Genomic DNA, 18,020 nt, shown 5'->3' on the forward strand with positions numbered 1-18,020 from the left:
GCGGGAGAAAGAGCAGAGGGGGGAGGAGCCGCTCCTGGAAAAGGTGCGGGCGGCCGCGGCTGCGTCTTGGCGTGGGGGGGAGCGGGGCTTGTCTGCGTGGCTTCGTGGGAAAAGGGATAACGTGGGTTAACGAGTCGATTTAGCTGGGTACGTATGGTAAGGTGTGAGCTGATTCTGTGCACTGAGACCTTCAGAGCAGCTCGGATTTTGGAACCTGATGATCCCTGAGGTCCCTTCTGTGATTCTGAGGCGGTTCCTCTTGCTGTGTAGGTGGTGAGCGGAACACTCCGGGAAGGCTCTGACCTGTGCGGTAGAAGCAGCCGAGGGCCAGAAAACCCCGCCTGAGACCAGGGACCTCTTTTCCTTCCGAGCCGAGAAGGGACCAGCACTTGTGAACTACTGCACTGTCCTGAGCTCTGCAGCACTTTGCAGTTGCACAATTGCATACAGGTCTGTCTCCTGAGTTCTACCAAACACATTTTGGTATGCTGAACATTCAGGCCATCAAGTTCAACATGAGATCCTCTCTAAAATAACTAAGAAAAAATGAAGTGTAATAGACAGTCGTAATGCAAAGTGATACATAACCATAATTTTTTATGCTGTCGGTGACTTTTGGGTATCATTTATTGACGTGAGTTTCAAATTCTCAAGGTTAGGCTTTAAACCAAAAAGCCATGAGCTAGCTAGACAGAGTTAAAGCAGTAACTGGATTCCTGGTACGAGTTCAGTTTTTGACCTTTCTTTAAGAGAAAGCAATAAACATTTAGTGCTTACACGTTTCGTGTTTCACATCAGCCTCACGTGAGTTTGCTGATAAGACGTAATGGGTGATCTTTTAACTTACTGCTTATGTAACAGTGCCTGAGATTAAAGGGTTGATGTGAAGTAGAAGACGAGACATTCTACAACTAATTTTCTACCGACTTTTAGTACTGAAGGTCAACAAATCCAGCAACAAACAAAAACCTTTCCAAGATCAGTGCAATAGTTATCCCACCTGTGCGTCAAATCAATAAATTTGGATTAACAGAAGATACCTTTAGACAAAGAATAGGCGATCAAATATTCAAAGCACTGTTCTTCTTGGTAAGAATCGAGGACACATACATCAATTATCAAGAAAATGAGCTTGGTTATGTGGCTACGTGGGGAGAGAATCAGACAGATTCCAAGTTGCTTTGTGTCACTTCAGCAAATTTTCAAATTTGTTTAGGAGCTGGTATTAAACAGAGCAAAATATGTGACAGAAGGGGTCAGGAAGCCACTCACACTCTGAATGCCTGAAGAGCTGTTTGAACTGCCAGAATGTCACAAATAGCTTTGCATGGGCAGCGGGCAAACAGCAGCTTGAGATATGTGCATGTTGTTGCAGGTGGGTGCTGCACGAGTCCACTGCAATATTTTAGGTACCTTGCATTGGAAAAGGAAGTATTGCTACATGCTAATATTTTATTATTGCTGAGGGAGATCTATTATACTGGCATTGTGACAAAGCTCTCTGAAATTCGTAGTTTCTGTGACTACAAAGAAAGAAGTATTGCACAACTTAACTGCCAGTTTCATTGTTACATATTGCCATTGGTGTCTGTGTACTACTGCAGGACTGGCCGACGTCTGCAGTGTCGACAAGGTGCTTGCATAATGATTGTTTCTTAAGGTAAGGTTTTGAAGTATTGCATCAACCTAAGTGCACAACTTGTGCACAACGTAATCCATTTCCTAGCTGGGATGTTTAATCTGGTTTAAGCATGAAATTGGATGGAGGTATATGATCCTTCTGTGTTGAAAGTAGTGTTATATGTGAGCAGGATGCATAGGGAAAAATAAATACATTAAACACACACACACACACAACAACCAAACACAACCAGGAGGTCTGTATTCTCATGGTTTTGCTTTTCAGGCAAGGCCAACCCAAGGAAGCAACTACCTCTCACTCACAGATTATGCCACAAGAACATTTGATGCATTTGATGTGCATTTGATTGGAAGCCATCATGAAGCACCACCACTAACCTGCCTGCTTGCTTCAGGTAAGGCCTGCATCTCATTAGACTGTTGTAGCAGCAGTCTGTGCTATGTCATACAGTGTGCCTGTCCAAACAGACCTGCACTAACAGAACAAATACCACATTTTGCATTACAGTGTCTGCTGCAGTTTTTTATTCTTCTTTTAGAGATTCTAAAACTGAACGTATTATGTCTTCCAAGTACAATCTAAGTAGAATAAGAGGAGGGAAACAGCATGGAAAGATGACCTTAACTGTATGTAAGTTGATTTGATGCTATTCAATACGTATTTAGATCGAGGAAAGGTAGGAAATGGAGGAATATTTCTTGTGTAATTTGAAGATAAGAGGCACTTGCTTCCTGAAGACACTGTTAGGAAGCTGTACTTCAGGTCATGACTCCAGTTTGTAAGGCGATGTCAAGTAGTTAGGTGTTGTATTGGGATCAAACCCATCCTTCCAAGCTGACAGCTGCCCAGCACTCCGTCTGAAGCGCTGCACTGGCAAGGAGCACTTCTCCAGAAGATCAGCTCAGACTCCTAAATATCTGCAGCAGTGGAAGTAAAAGCAGGCAAATGACAAGTGCATTCTGTTCTTTTGGGTGCTCGTGAAATGATGTTCTGTTTGCTGCTTCTGTTTCAATCTGGAGAAGTTTGTAGGTGCAAACTCTTTTCTCTAGTTTGTGGATATTAATCTAATACATGGTATTTTTTTTCATCTGTTACTGTAGATACCAGTGGCTTTGTTTTCAGCTTTGCAATTTGTCACCTTAGCCTTTTATTATGAAAGGATAGACTTACATTTGTCAGGATAATGCTGGTGAGATCAAACACATAGTGGGTGCCTGTACCTCAGGGAACAGGAGGTCTTTTGTAGAAGGAACATGGGACAGTCCTAAAATTCTTGTCAGCAAAATTGCTGCTCCTTAAAAGCTACAGTAATTTGTTTCCCCGAGCCACTAGAGTTGTTATACACAGGTTCCAAAACCTAGGTATGCTAACATTCACTGTTTGGTCTCCATAAACATTAAACAAGCATCGATGACTGCCATTTTTTCTGCGTGGAGGAATTCAGTTCCTCACCTTTGCTTCACTTCCGTGTCAGACATCATTTTGTCAGACTGCACCTCTGCTGCCATCCGTCATGTGGCAACAAAATATTATGGAATGTTGGCAGGAAGGTTCAGCCTCTACTCCCATCCCACCAACATCTGCCTCTGACATGGTGGGCCAACCTAATAAAATAGTAATAAAAGCCTAATGAAATAGTGACAAGCTGCTCTAAGAAACAGGAGGTGGAAATGACTCTGTAAAGATTTATAAAGGTTTATGAGACTGCAGACAGAATCCGAGCTGTGCCTATGGGCAATTTTGCTATGAATGGTACTGATGAATAATCACACTGATCACAAAACCATACTACATGATAGTATGGCATACTACATGGCAGTGCCACTTGGAGCTGTGCACTGGAAGTTTGTATTTTAAGACAACAGAGTGTACGTAAGTTTTAGTGAGGTGGATGAACATTCTTCTGTTCAGAGAGAGAGTTTTCCTGTGGAAATTGAAATAATTGATTGCATTAGAGATGCTGTTTCTAGTGTGGTAAAGCCATGGTTTCTTACTATGATAATTGCAGCCTTAAAAACAGTTTGTCAAGTTGCTGTTTCTAATCTTTGTAGTACTGGTGCTCACTGTTGTACCTCGCTTCAAATACAGATATTCCTGCAGAAGGAAATCCTACTGACTTGGGCTTCAATGGTGTTTGCTTTTTCACAACCATTTTTCGTGTTCCTTCTGAGTTACAGAGCAGTGCTGAGTCTGACAAGCATTCTTCCAAATATTTTGTGCTAACTTGAATATATTCAAGGTAGACTTCGAGTAAGTTTGGTATTCCAAACATGGCAGCACGTCCATCTTGGAGACTATTTTTCATTAGTGCTGTTGTTTGCAACTACAAACTGTCAGCTCAGATCTTCTGCTTTGAGTAAATGATACTGAGCATGTTTCTGAGCACTGATTTTTGTCTCAGCATTTCAGGTCTCAGGTGCTACTTTAAAAGGAGACTTCCATATAGAAGGTCACTAGTATTTCTAGCAGGCAGCTTGCACTGTTTGCTTTGATATCTAATATGAATGAGGGGAGCTATGTAATCTAAGCAGATATGTTCTTTAGGACTCCTATACGTTTTTTAAAGTACTGATGTAAAATTGCTATTTTCCCCTTTGTATTACCTCTTTCCTTTTGTCAGACATACTATTTCCAAAGTTTTCTAAGAATAATACAGAATGCTGAGACATTTTCTCTTGTCTCATGACTATCTGGTAGCACCCTTAAAACGATTGGTAGATAGAAAGGATCTGTCACCCAGGAAAGCTCACTGTTGAACATGTTGTTAATAAAATATAACTACATAAAAATAAAAATAACTCTAAAGTGATCTGTTGCAACTTGTGAAGTCCTGTTTCTCTCACAGTAAGCAAATTAAAACATCATTTCTAGGGAGCCTTTCCAAAGCTGCAAATAAGTAGGCAATCAGAAGTTATTTCTCCCAGAGCCTTTTAAAGCCTGCGTGCATTTATCCATAGCTGAAAGTGAGGAGCAGGTTGTTCCTCCACAAGGGAATTAAAACTGTGAAGGCCTCATTACATGTGAGACTCGGCCAGAGCTCTGCCTGCCCATTCTGAACAGGTGTCTCTTAATGGGGAAAAAAAAAAGAAAAGAAAAAAGAAAAAAAAAAGAATAAAAGCATTTAGAGCTGATTGGGAAAAGAAGAAAGATATTTGGAGCTCCTTTTGCTCTTCAGCTAGGGAGCACTTCACTAGGCACGGGAAGACCAGTAAGAGCTGCTAGTATGTTTTCAACTGCTTCCTCTGTTATCATGCGGGTGGCCTTGTCTGTTTTAATGCCAAGGTGAGGTGTTATAATTACATTCTTCAATTTTAGTAATGGATGATCTCTGGAAGAGGAAAAAAGAGAAAGTTAAAACATAACTGTCATTTATCCAAATGAAGAGTCTTGTTTAGGCTTTCACACTGTATTTAACTATAAAGATAATATAACTTTACAATCCCACTGATGTCTGTAGACTTTAATCACCTGTGTTCAGATCATTCTGGGTGTTAAAAGGATGTGTTAAGTATTTACACTGTGCTCTTTTGCCCAAGGCCAGAAACACATTTTTGCCACGAGCAGCAATTTGCACTACATCAGAGCAGAGGATTGAGCACTCTCAGCATATTAACGCTACACAATGCTCTGAGCTGTAGTTATGCAACTCAGGAAATGGGCAGTAATGTCCTGGGCCCCAAACCCCAAAAAGCCAGCCACTTCAGTTGTCTCCCCAAGGAATCATTCTGGCAAATGTGCCTGTAGCCTCTGGGCCCAGGAGGTGTGCAGTACTTCAGCTCTGTACTGGAGAAACAAGCCTGTGCAGAGGGAAAATTTGGGACAGTACAGCATGTCTAAGGAGGGCTGATTCAACCAGCTTCCGCACATTCAATATGTTGCACCTTTAGATAAAACAGGGAGTGAAGCACACGTGTATCTTCAGATGGTGATTCTGTGGTCTAATACTCCCCCAATGCACAAGCTCCCCCGTGCTGTTTCCTGCTACCCCCGCTTCCCTTCAGCCTGTTATCACTTCCAACATCTGGGCCGCATCCCTTATTCACAGCAATTTCACACAAATGTGCAGCCCAGGAGCAGAAGGAGATGCATCTCCGTGACCCCTGCCTGCCAGCCTCATGCAGTGTTTCTGAGGAATAAGGAGAAATGAGATGGAGACCTGGGCAGCGGCTCCGGGTCGGTGACATCCAAAGCTGCAGCCCTGATAGCACCAGTGCACAGAGCTCCCACCAGTGCCTCTTGGTCCACCACTGCACCTGGGTTGGAATAACAGCAACGCTGAGCACTATTTGCAGGTAATGGTCTCAGACAGGAAAGAGGGTGGAAAGGGGGAGTGAGGAATTTTTGCCACGCCTGCTCATTTTCAGCACGTGCACAGCTCCACAGAACGAGCTGGCCTGTATTTGGTAGTCAGGCCAGCAAATACTACACATTTTCCAAATGCTACCTTGGCTGATGTTAACAAGAGTAGCTGTGGATTTCATCAGTTCCATCTCTCTTTTCCCAATCAGCTTGTGTGTCTGAGGTGTCAGGCTCACCACCACCATCACAAAATCTGCCTGGCAGAGCAAATCATCCATCTTCTCACAGTAAGTGGCACCAACAGCTTGCTCTTCCTGCTCTTTCCTGATGGGGAAACAAAGGATCACACAGCATTTCAGAGCATCGGTCATGCAAATATTGTCTACCACGATGCCACTGATGTACAAACGCAGGTCTGCCATTAATGCAGCCAACAGGTGGCAGAGTAGCATGTGTTTAACGCCTCTGGAAGGCAGCAAGCCCTGCCTGCCTCTCAGCGTCTGCAGCGCAGGTTTGCTGACTTACTTTAAAGTCTGCAAGTGGACTGAAGCTAAGCACAGGAGTAGACACGGCCCATTCTGCAGGATCTCTGTGGGAAAGGTGCACCTCACAGAATACAACAGTCACTCAAATTGGAGTATTCAGATTTGCCAGAATTCATCCCTGGGACCTCTGAGAATGCTCATCCCATTGATAGTATCCAGCAAACTCATCATTTGCAATGAATGGAATCAGCAAGGCAGTTCTTTGGTAATTTAGGACGGTTCCTGGCCACTCCAGGACTTTCTAAGTGTGGGTTCTTGGGACTCTCTAAGTAATAAAGCATGTAGCTACACCAAAAGATAACAAATTAAAGTGAGATTTCTAGTTTGAATTTTTCACAGTAAAACAGGATAGCTGTCATTTCTGTTTTCTTGCCTGGATTCTGGGAACTAAAGAAGCAAACATAGGAGAATATGTTTGAAATGTTTTGCTCTTGGTTGCAAGAGAATGAGTTGGAATTATCTCTACACTAAAAATAAAGAAAGAAATCACACTAGGCAGATAAGCTCAGTGGCACTTTGGACCAAGTGTCTCTAACGCATGCATTTTGTTGGCTTTGTTCAGTGTTGAGGTCGACAGACAGTGATTGAGTAAGGAACAGGCTGGAATTACAGCCAGTAATGCAGAGCGCGTCTTGCTTCAGCACACAAGGCAGAAATGTAAATGGACTTTAAAACAACCCATTTTTTTCACTTCTGTTGCCATGTGCCTTGCTATTTCACAATGGCACTCTCAGATATACATTGAAGACTAAGAAGTACGAAACTGAGGGAGACAGTGAAGACCAGCAAATAAATACATAAGTAAATAAATAAAAATTGTGCTTTATTTTCTTTTCTCTGTGGTTTATGAAGGAAGTCTGAAGGACTTCTTTCTAAATCCTGCAGAAGGAGGGATTGGTCTAGTATTTTTTGAACATTTCTCTCTGTATTCCTGACATAATTACATAATTTCTTGGAAAGGAAATACTGACTATATGAAAGGCAGTTTCTGCTGCAATTCAGGTCTTTACCTCCGTGTTCTGTTGTGGTACAAAATCTTCATCTCGAATGCTCTGGCTCTCAGAGCAATCTTATACCCAATGCTGCCCATGCCAACGATCCCCAGAGTAGCTCCAGTAACTTCAACTCCAAGAAAATCAGCTTCACAATACTCCACAGCCGGGGAAACGGCGACGTGATAGCCTGCAAAAATAAATATCCAGGATGATGAGTGAATGAGGTCCAGCACAGGTGAACGCGGCCAAAGAATCCACGCTCAAAGTGCGGCTGCAGTGCGTTTCACAAGTGCAAACACACAGCTCTAAACAGCAGCCTTTTCTGCAGTATCCTGGGCGATTTCCTAACACAACATATTTCCCTGCCATGAGTGACATTTCCCATTTGCTCTTACCGTCCCATAAAAAGCATTTTAATAAATCTCCCTAAAAATCATTATAACAAATGAGACTCGTAAGAATACTGATCTCCTCTTCATCAGTAATCAAAACCATTACTGCCAGGGACACTGTAGGGGTTGGAAAAACCACATTTAGAATACCACTAGATGTTGGTGTTGCTATTTAGAATAAAGATAGGTTTCCTGTTCATCTCTGCCACTCTTCTTTGAAAAGGAAGCATGACTTCTTTAAAAATCACTGCTCAATTGTTTAATTGCTTATCTGTTAAACCTGCCAAATGTGGGGTAGCCACACAAACAGAAAATAAACTTGTATGCACGGCGAGACAGAGATTATTAGCCGGCTAGCAAGGAGAGAGGCTTCCGATGTTTGTGTCTTCAGATATGGCCAGCTCTTGTTAAACACAAGCAGAATATTGTGAAAGTAACAAAAAATGCCTCAGGTCATGCCAGAGGACAGCTATCAGAAATGGCACCACAGGGTAATTTCTCCTCTTTGAGTTTCTATGACTCCTCTGGTACAGGTAGCAAACCAATGGCAAGGAAATTTTATAGGATAAACCTGAATAATCTTTTCCTGAAGCTGGAGACATTCTAATCAAGACAAGGATAGGTTAATCTGGGGAATCAGCAAGCAAAAAATCGAGAATTTTGGAAGAAACTAGAAGGGGTGCTGCTAACAGACACTGGAGCAACCTGCTTCGATGATTGCTGATGCACCTTAAATTCCTCAGTTCCAGCTTCTAAGACCAAGCTCTGTCCATAAAGCAGTGTTTTATTTGAATATAAGGTGTTGCTCAAGTATTTGCCACCCATGCTGGTGAACTGTGAAAAACAAACTCTTATGATTTTATTTATACCTGATTGAAATAGGAGCATTTCTGTAAGGTGTAGCAATTTGGATATTGAATATATATAGAACATATCAAAGTACAAAATCTTCAATTTTCCAGCCCAACACAGTTAGCTATTCACATTTTGTTGCACTATCTTCAGAAAAGTCAAACTAGTGGCACGTAAGTTGTATCATTTCCAGAAGATACACAAAAAAGGAATCAGAGATTACCTTCTACCAGTCTTCTAGCAGATGCCAGCAGCAAAGCCATCCCAGTATCTGCTGTGCTACTGGAAACAGCACGTGGAGCATTAGCCATTTTCACACCAAAGCCAGCTACAAGTTTCAGATCCAGATGATCCATCCCTACTCCTGAATTTGCAATCACTTTCAAGTTGGGCAGGCTCTGGAGGAGGTCTTTGTCAATGACTGGTTTGTGCCACCACAAATAGATCGCTTGGACCTTTTTTCTCATATTCTTTTTGTTTTCAAGAAATTCCTTCATAGTGATGAGGCAGAAGTGCTTCTTCAGAAACTCCATGTGGTCATGCAGTATCCCATGCATTCCTCCGATTTCATTCCCCAGAAGCCCAGGCAGCTCTTCTCCCTCCATCATCTGCACAAAGAAGAAAGAGAGGCAGCATCAAAAGAAATACAAATATTTTTTTCCAAATATTTTAAAGAATCATCACTTTCATGCTCTTGTTCATGACAACTATGACAAGAGAGCTAATGAACTGTATATTTAGGCAGAGGGGCAAACAATTTAGGACAAGAAAGCAGCTCTTTTAAGTACATGTCACAAAACACTTCCAAGCAGGTTTTAGTTATACCAAGGATGATATGTCTCTGGTTCTGTGCCAAGACATCTAGCTCCTCTTGCTTGTTCCTCATGCTGTTTACATTGGTGTACAAATATTTCAAATGTGCTTCATTACACTCAGCACATCATGGAGAATGCTCAAGGGTCTCATTAGAATGCACTCTCTAAAATGTTGGTGTGCTGTCCCCTGTCTTACACCTGGTCAGATTGGTTTTAGCCAGTTTTCCATTCAAACCTAGCCTAGACCTCTATCGATAAGCTCTGTTAACATGTGTGCAAAAATGTTTGAAGCCCTCTGACAAAGGTGCATCCAACGAGGGTCTGTAGACCATCCTGCAATTGAAAAACACAAAACGTGTTCTGCAGTAGCTGGACTAAGTAAAATATATATAATATAACACTAAATTCAAAAGCATTATTGATATGATTAGAGCGTTAATTTAGCACAACTCTCAAAAATGTATCAGTTTTTATTACTGCATTATCAGTTTGATTTCCATTTAGGGATCTGGAGTACTTCAGATTGCTAACTTTCTGGAGAGTGCAAGCAGCTAAAAACAGAGGTAAAACCTGACAGGTGGTTTGCAGAAAGCAGTTACTCCTTGAGAGCTGTGCAGGTCACTGTAAGGTCTCAGCTATTTGATGTTGTCCTTTTCTTTTTGCCCCACAGCCATGAGGGGTCGGACCCAAACCGTGCCAGAAGCACAGCTGTTCTGAAGTTTTCCCCTTTCCTCTTTCTAGGGGACCTTTGCGAGACGCGCCTCCTTCATCGCGCAGCGCTTCCTCCAAAGAGGTTACCGCCACTGACTGGAATGCGGGGCAGAGACCAGGCAGCCGAGGAGAAAGAGCCTCGCACCAGGTGAGACTCCTGGCCAAAGAAATGCGGGCGGTGCCACGCTCTTGCCTCCGTGGGAGCGAAGTTTCTCCCGGATCCAGAGGCTGTATGGATTCAAGCAGCTCTGCATGACCAACGCCCCGTAGCATCCCTTCTGAGCTGGGTAACTAATGGCAAGTGCTCCTCGCGAGAGCGCAGAGACTTTCTTGCTTCCCTTCAGATGGAAGCCAACCGGGCCTTTCTGTTTGCCGAGCCCGGTGCCCAAAGGGACAGGAAACGTCCCGGGAAGGGATGAGGGTGTTCCTTTCCTAGGAGCGTTTGAGCAGGAGTGAGCGTGTTTGCGGGCTGCTGTCAGCGCCGCAGGCTGTTCCCAGGTCTCCAAGGGAAGTGGTAGAGACCAGCTCAGTCATTTGGGGGCTCTTGCAGACTTGTTTTGCTGAGGAGGCTGCTGAAACACGTTCAAGCACGCAACGCAGACCCAGCACCTCCTGCCCTCCTGTCAACTCTCCCCACCGTGTCTTTACAGGCAGCTACCGGCCATCCCGAGGAGATCCTTGCCAGAAAAGGAAGAGCAAGCGAAAGTAGTTCCTCTGGTGGGTCCCAGGATGGTGGACTTCTTTGCCATAGCGAGGGAGAAGAAGAGAATGGTACGTGGCACAGACTGCTGCAGCACATTTGTCTTAGTGAACTGTAGAAGAGCATCAGTGACTCTCACAGCGCTCTTTGCTGCGCGTTCACGTGACACCTCGCTTGAAGAGAGATCAGTAGTGAGGGCGTTTGGGAATAAGCTGTTCACTGCCGTTAGCCTCCCGAAAGCCACCCCAGGAGCTGATCTGGGGATGTTCCTGACTGCTTGTCTAGAACTGCCAGCTGCCAGACTGCCTTTAGGCCTTTAGTGGTTGTTTATTTTCCTGGCTGTTGCAGAAGGGCTCTTCAGTGGAGTCTGCAGGAGCCTGGCAGCAGACCAGAAAGGCGGGAGGTAGAGGGTGAAATGGAGTCAGGAGGGGAGTCCTCAGCCTCCACAGAGACTAACGTTGCCTGCTGTTGCATTTAGGCCGACCTCGAAGCAAAGGCTCTAGAGAGCGAGAAAGGAAAGGTGGTGAAGGGGCAGAATGTGAGGAAGGAGGAGGAGAAGGGGAAGAACGTGAGGAAGGAGAGGGAGGCGAAAAAAGTGAAGGAGGTGAAGCCGGTGAAGCCAGTGAAGCCGGTGAAGCCGGTGAAGGAGGTGAAGCCGGTGAAGCAGGTGAAGCCGGTGAAGCTGGTGAAGGAGGTGAAGCCAGTGAAGCCCGTGAAGGAGGTGAAGCAGGAGAAGAAGGTGCAGGAGAAGAAATTTCCAAAAGTGACGCAGAAAAAGCAGCAGCAAAAGTTGCAAGGGAAGAAAGCAGAAAAAGGCAAGCAGCGAAAGTCGCAAGAGAAGGACACAGAAGCTGAGCCGGAAGAAGTGAAGCTGCCAGCGGCCCAGGTACTTTGCATCCCTGCAAGAAAGCAGCAGCACTTTCCCATCCAGGGGAGCTGAGACTGCATGGTGCCTCTGGCACGCGGGCCAGAGCAGTAGTGTTGGTGCAGCAGCGCTGGGTGGGGGACTGCTGCCTTTTGTGAGCAAGAGGACCCAACAGGGCACTGTAACAAAGCCCTGGTCACGCTGAGACATGGCCTCAAGAGCGTGCTGAGGTCCCTCTCCTGATTCTTTTCCTGCCCCACTGCAGTCCCCACTGGAATGGTCTTGCGGGGAGCTGCATGCTGGGAAGCAGCACCACAGCGCTGAGTGTCTTTTCCTATGCAGGAAACCTCTGTCACCGAGGAAGAATACTCAATCTCTCTGTCTGGGAGCGAGACAGAGCGTTCCAGCTCCACCCCCAGCCTGAGGGAGAGGATGATGGGGAAGCAGGAAGAGGCCGAGGAAGAGCCGCGCGCAGTCTTCTGGGACAGCGCTGCTTTGCCTAAACGGTAAGCGTGCACCAACTGCACCCGAGGCCAGGGGCAGGGGGGTGGTGAGTCACCTGTGCTGTGCATCAGGGAAGCCAGCTTTTGAGTCGTGGTGCCGCACGCAGCGCCCTGAGAGCTCTGAGGCCGTGGATACGGTCGTGGTTAGGGCCCGATGCCACGAGCCTCTCTGGAGCCCAAGCAGCCCACGCGTGGCAGTCGTCCTGCGTCAGAGTGGCTGTGGGGCCAAGTGGGGCCACGCGTGGAACAGACTGGGTGAAGAAAGAGGCAGGGGCGTCACGGCTGAAGAGTGAGACGGATTTTGTGCTCGCTGTTGCAGGAAGCTTTCTTCAAGGACAGATGAGGCCCTGCGGGAGGTGGTGAAGCTCATTGTGGGGCAGGTGTCCCGTGAGCAGCAGGGCCGGAGAGACGCAGAGAAGGTTCTGCAGGACCGGCTCCAGAGGTAAAGCTCTCCAGACAGGCAGCTTGCTCTCCCACACTGCCCTTCTCCCACCCCCTGCAGCACCAGGGCAAAAGAGGGGCCTTTCCTGGACGCGGGCTCTCGGCACGGCCACCTGCAGCAGTGGTGGCAGGCACCAAGCTTGGGAGCCCCAGCCAGAGGCCGGTCTCCCTGTGCTCACACTCCCTCCCACTCTGTGCCTACAGTGAGCTTGCAGTGCTGTGGTGGAGTCGGCCATCCACACACGCACCTGGCCTCCTCCATCTGCCAGGAGCGGAGCACAGACCTGCACCCCCTGCTGGACCAAAGCCAGAGAAGGCGTCACGCAGAGTGGTAAGTGGGCTCCCGTAAGCAGCGTGTCACAGCTAGCCGTAGCAAGCCAAGGGAAGACCCTCTTGGGCCTGTGGGATGGAGAGCGGCTGGCGGTGGAGCTGGAGACCTCCGCACAGACACGCAGCCAGCGGGCGCTGGGGACGAAGGTTCCCAGTGCAGCTCAGGCAGCTGCAGGCGGAAGGGTCTGAGGTGTCGGCCAGTGTCTGGCGGCCCTCCGTTCTCCAACCGGAGTCCCTCCCTCTCCTCCCAGAACACAGAGCCCCGAGCACCTTGCTCTCACAGCCTGTATCTGCCCGGGCCGAAGTCTCAGCCACCGCCTGACTCGGTGCCTGGTCAGCCAGCCCCACAGCAGGCTACCCCAGATCGGGACTGGCCACAAGGGCTGCAGTTACATCACAGGGACCAGGAGCCTGCTCTCTCTAGACCTGCATTAGCAGAACCACTCTCTCGTACTGCAGAGAGACTTGCAGCGTTGCGCTGCGTGTCTCTGCGCTCACAAAACTACTGAGCTTTACACTGAACTCCTCAGGTCCGGAGAGTCGTGGTCAGGCACGTCGACGAGGACCACGAGAGATCCAGCAGCAGTGAGATTCTGGAGCCAGACATCCACTAAGTGTCACCCAACAGCTCAACGAGGACCACCTTTCACTGTTGGCGACGCTCACGGTGACACTGTTAAAGGCGTCGCCACTTTCCATATTACCCTTTCCCTATACCCAATAAACCCCAACCCCATCCCCAAACACCGTGGGTCTTTCCTTGGTCGCCGTGAAACGCGCGCTTTACAGAGGGGGCCTTGTAAAGCCAGGTGCTCCCCTCCCCAGGGTTCCCGGGCCTGCATTGGCAGGGCTACCCGGAGCTGCACGGGCACCACAGTGTGCTGCGAGGGTGCTGAAATCCAAGGCAGAAACCTTGCGTGAGGAGATGAGGAGGAAAGCCCGGTCCTCCTCCCTCCGAGCTCCATCTCGGAGTGGGAGCTGGGAGCTGGGAGCCTTCTCTGGTGTCACCAGTGTGGCTGTGCAATCTGCACGCTGACAGCTTTGCCCCCGGCTACTTTGGCTGGCTTGAGGGCGGCCCCTTCCACATCCAGCCCCTTGCCATTGCTGGCAGATCCACGGCTGAAGCCAGGAATGCCTGTGCTCAAAAGGTGCCGTGCTCAGCCAGTGGGGCTTTCTGAGCCCAGGCTTAACGGCTCAACAGCTCTAAGTCAGTTCTGAGACAGCATCCTGTCAATCCTCTTTGGGCTGCTGTTTCCCGTCTTGCGTGTGTTTTCCAGTAACTCAGACAAAAATCTCATCTTCCTCCCGCTACGGACGTATTTTAAAACACACTTTTTGATACCTGTCTCCCACAGTACGGGCCCCCTTCAACTCCAGGTGAGCTTTGCCCACGTGAATATTTCTCCTACAGAGGCGAACAGCGTGTCTGTAGTTCACTGCTGTCAGCTGACCTTACTTCCATTTGCTAGACACTGATTTTCCACCCCAGCTCTAGAAGATCAAGCCAAACCCATCCCGTGCCCCGCTTCCATGACTTCTGACATATGGCATTTGCCAGTTGCCCCGCTCTTCATGAAGAGATGGTGCTTGAAAAGGGTCCAGCGCTCATTAATGGAACCCTACCAAATAATTGAGCGAATGATGAAGGCATCAAAGTGTTCAAACAGAACCGTTTTATCTGTTCCACTTCGCTGTTTTGATTTTGTAAATGCCAGTACAGAGTAAGCTGAGCGAGTTGACAGCTTTGCAGCAGAGTGACCAAAAGAGCTGTGAAGGAACACGGCTGCTTTTTTTTCCTGCTCAAAACTAATAGTGGTTCTGTATGAAATGGAGCCTTCTCGTAGGCCAGAGATTTAGCGCTGCCGTTTGGTGCGCATCATTGGGGAAACACTTCACTTGGAACGGGTTGACAGTTGAGAACGGACAGCATGTTTGCTATTGCTTCTTCTGTCATCATGTGGGTGGCTTGAACTGTTGCAGTTCCAATATGTGGGGTTATGATGGCGTTATTTAATTTCAACAAAGGATGATTTCTGCAAGAAACAGCAAGGACAGCGTATTACACCCGCAAGAAGCAGAAAGAACAGCATGGATATCACACGTTCAGTTAATTCTTCTGCTAGTTGCTGAGATCAGAAGCTCAGGAAACAGCAAAGGCATTGATACGAAGGGGCCATGTACACAGGATTGGCAGAAAACGTTGGTAAATTTGCTTACCCATTTCTCCATCCTCTCTACTGGCCTTGGTGCCTTGCTTGGCACTCATGTTGTCTTGACAATGTGGAAGGCAGAATAGTTGGTCATCAGCTTAGGATTGTACAAGATAAAATGTGGATATGCCCTTAAACAACTCCCCGCAGAGATCAAGGTCATGAGTACACGTTTGCTCAGCATTTTACAAGTTCAAGAGTAATAGAATGAATGCAAGTTATTCTACCTTGGCAGAGGCTCAGGGTATGTCACATCCAGAGCAGCAGCCTTAATAGTCTTATTCTGGAGAGCTTCCACCAGTGCGTCTTGATCAATAACTGCACCTGCATTGAAATGGTATCTTTCTTCCAAAACAAGGCAGTGAACACGTTTTCACTGGGAGTGGGGAAATGTGTCAGGGCCCCAGGGGAAATAAACTGAAGGATCTACATCTTGTTAGAAAGTAGAATGTCTTTCTAGTAACCATCAATCAAACAAAAGAAAGAGAGACTTTATTAGCCTTCACCACGGAGCCAGAACCACTTCTGGGAGAAATGCCTACCTCGGCTGATGTTTATAAGAGTGGCTGTGGGTTTCATCAGCCCCAGCTCCTTTTTCCCAATCAGTTTTTCAGTCTCAGGTGTCAGGTTCACAACCAGCATAACAAAGTCAGATTGCTGCAGCAAATCTTCCATCTGACTGTAGCAGGCACCAACAGCCTGCTCTTCCTCCTTGCTCCTGAATGGAAAATGCACACCTAGTTTGACACGACTCTTCTGAACTGTTTTTAACAGTCAACAAATCAGTCAGTTGATCCTAAGCATCGTCTCAATCAGCATAGATATTAAGAGGTTTGAAGCCAGGATAAAGGAAGAGACATTGCTATGTAACCAGGGAATTATAGAATCATAGAAAGGCCTGGGTTGAAAATGACCACAATGATCATCCAGTTTCAACCACCCTGAGTCCCAAGAGTCTCTGTCCAACCCCCAGGCAGGTTGCCCAGAGCCACATCCAGCCTGATCTTGAATGCCTCCAGGGATGGGGCATCCACAACCTGTTCCAGTGTGTCACCACCCTCTGTGTGAGTCAAAATGGCAGAAGGGAGGAGAGAAGGTAGTGGTTTAAAGAGGCCAAGAGAGCAGAGGAGTGGCAGGACCCTGGAGGATTGACATAAATGTGAAAGCAAACCACACAGGTGGTGTTAGGTATAGGAGGATGGGTATGCAGAAGGTCTCTCATTATTCTCTCCTGCTGATGTATCTGTACAGCGCCACCACCTCTCTCTGCCTGACTTGCCAGTTAGAACTTACAATGGAAAAGGAAAGAAGGGGAAGCAAAGAAAGGGAAAGATAAAACCAAGTGAGGATCTTTGCCATCGAGGTGATGAGTGAACCGGCTGGGCTGAAGGAAGGAGTGACAGCCTGGATGACTAGGGACCTTGCCGGAAGCCTGAGAGAAGACTGGCAGGACAAAGTCTGGCTTGCTTGGCTTACATCTTCAGAAAAGTTAGCGTCACCCTTCCTTTAAACCTGCCAATAGCTGAGAAGGGAGGAATGAAGATGGGGAGGTGAATGGGAGCTGCTTCCCAAGGGAAGAAGCTGGGAACCAAGGAGAGCAGTGGCGGTGATCCTTGTGTTGCTTAAAACTGTTGCCAGCACCTAGGAAGAATGGGGACCCAGGCCAGAGCTGTGGTTTCCATTTCTGCCCCTGGACTGGATCCACACAGTAAACAAACGTTTTTACCTGCGGTTCCTGTTGTGGTACAGGATCTTCATTTCAAAGGCTCTGGCTCTCTGAGCCACTTTATACCCGATTCTGCCCATCCCAATGATCCCAAGAGTCGCCCTGGTAACTTCAACTCCCAGCCAGTCAGCAGCAAAATAGTTTGTGTCTGGAGAAACTGCTATCTGGAAGCCTGAATGGAAAAACATGCTAAACAGGTATGAACTGATGACAAATTCTGGTCAAAACAGAGAGGAAAAGTTTCTCACTGTCGTAGTTGGTTTCTGGAATGCCCATTACAGAACATCCTCAATAATTTTAAGGTGGTGGGGGTGGCTGTTTTTAGAAAGTCCTGGATAGTGTAACAGTCAGGACTGGAAGCAGTGACACAGAAGAGATTCTTGATGGTGGTATTCTGCTGAGAGGGATTACTACCTTAGGGAAATAATGCTTCTATGTCTGCAGCATTTTCTTTGAAATTCAAAAACAGCTTCTGGGGCGTTTACCAACAACAAGCACTGCCTTCACTTTATTTTTTCTGTGCCAGCAGTAAAACTCCCTGTCTATCTCCTATCTCAACCAATCCAGTCATACCACTTGAAGGGGGTGAAGTTATACTGCAGAGTCTAGCTTGGCCAGCAATCCCATTAAACCTTTATAATGTTGGACTTCAACTTAATAAAAGAAAGTCTAACCTCTACTGCTGTACAACCAACATCTGCCTCCAGCACAGTGGGACAGTGTAATAAATTAGGAGGCATTACTTTTGGAGCAGCACTCAACATGCTCTCATAATTTCTGCTCCAGCAATGGGGACGTGGCCATCTCTAGATGCTGTGTACCTTTGGACAACTATTAGAAAATACAGAGGAAGGAAACAGAAAAGCAGTGACATTGTATTTGGATGCATTTCACATTCAGTTCTCCAGCCACAAGCAACGCTAAGTGAGCACCCAGACAGAACCACAGTGAGCACCCAGACAGAACCACAGTGAGCACCCAGACAGAACCACAG

At 46.8% G+C, this 18,020-nt stretch overlaps 2 protein-coding genes across 6 annotated transcripts in view; one reads left to right on the forward strand and one right to left on the reverse strand.

The window, feature by feature from the left end:
- The first annotated feature begins 357 nt into the window (after window positions 1-357).
- On the forward strand, window positions 358-13,850 carry LOC122178524 (probable serine/threonine-protein kinase kinX). Its single transcript, XM_042868668.1, has 9 exons — window positions 358-450; window positions 1,907-2,036; window positions 10,282-10,399; window positions 10,902-11,022; window positions 11,430-11,837; window positions 12,159-12,322; window positions 12,639-12,761; window positions 12,965-13,091; window positions 13,621-13,850. The coding sequence occupies exons 3-9, from the start codon at window positions 10,353-10,355 to the stop codon at window positions 13,702-13,704; spliced, it is 1,074 nt and encodes a 357-aa protein (XP_042724602.1). The 5' UTR covers window positions 358-450; window positions 1,907-2,036; window positions 10,282-10,352; the 3' UTR covers window positions 13,705-13,850.
- An 893-nt stretch (window positions 13,851-14,743) lies between these two features.
- Window positions 14,744-18,020, reverse strand: part of LOC122178521 (probable 2-ketogluconate reductase) — an 8,547-nt gene continuing 5,270 nt past the window's right edge. For 3 of the 5 annotated variants that reach the window (XM_042868662.1, XM_042868663.1, XM_042868658.1), the window contains exons 3-6: window positions 17,027-17,198; window positions 15,843-16,018; window positions 15,528-15,624; window positions 14,744-15,123 (exon numbers count right to left, since the gene is read on the reverse strand). In XM_042868662.1, the coding sequence (XP_042724596.1) occupies window positions 14,967-15,123; window positions 15,528-15,624; window positions 15,843-16,018; window positions 17,027-17,198 (602 nt within the window). In that variant the 3' untranslated portion in view covers window positions 14,744-14,966. Of the gene's footprint in view, window positions 15,124-15,307; window positions 15,441-15,527; window positions 15,625-15,842; window positions 16,019-17,026; window positions 17,199-18,020 lie in introns of those variants that run through there. The other 2 variants (XM_042868659.1, XM_042868660.1) reach the window with 2 other exon arrangements.

The sequence above is a fragment of the Lagopus leucura genome, unplaced genomic scaffold (assembly GCF_019238085.1).
Source record: "Lagopus leucura isolate 7727_CA_CO unplaced genomic scaffold, USGS_WTPT01 Super-Scaffold_100002, whole genome shotgun sequence".
Taxonomy (NCBI): Eukaryota; Metazoa; Chordata; class Aves; order Galliformes; family Phasianidae; genus Lagopus; species Lagopus leucura.

Coding starts and splice junctions, on each gene's coding strand:
- LOC122178524 (XM_042868668.1), top strand. CDS start 10,353: ATGCGGGGCAGAGACCAGGCAGCCGAGGAGAAAGAGCCTCGCACCAG. Junction 11,838..12,158: donor TGAAGCTGCCAGCGGCCCAG/GTACTTTGCATC, acceptor TTTCCTATGCAG/GAAACCTCTGTCACCGAGGA. Junction 12,762..12,964: donor CTGCAGGACCGGCTCCAGAG/GTAAAGCTCTCC, acceptor CTGTGCCTACAG/TGAGCTTGCAGTGCTGTGGT.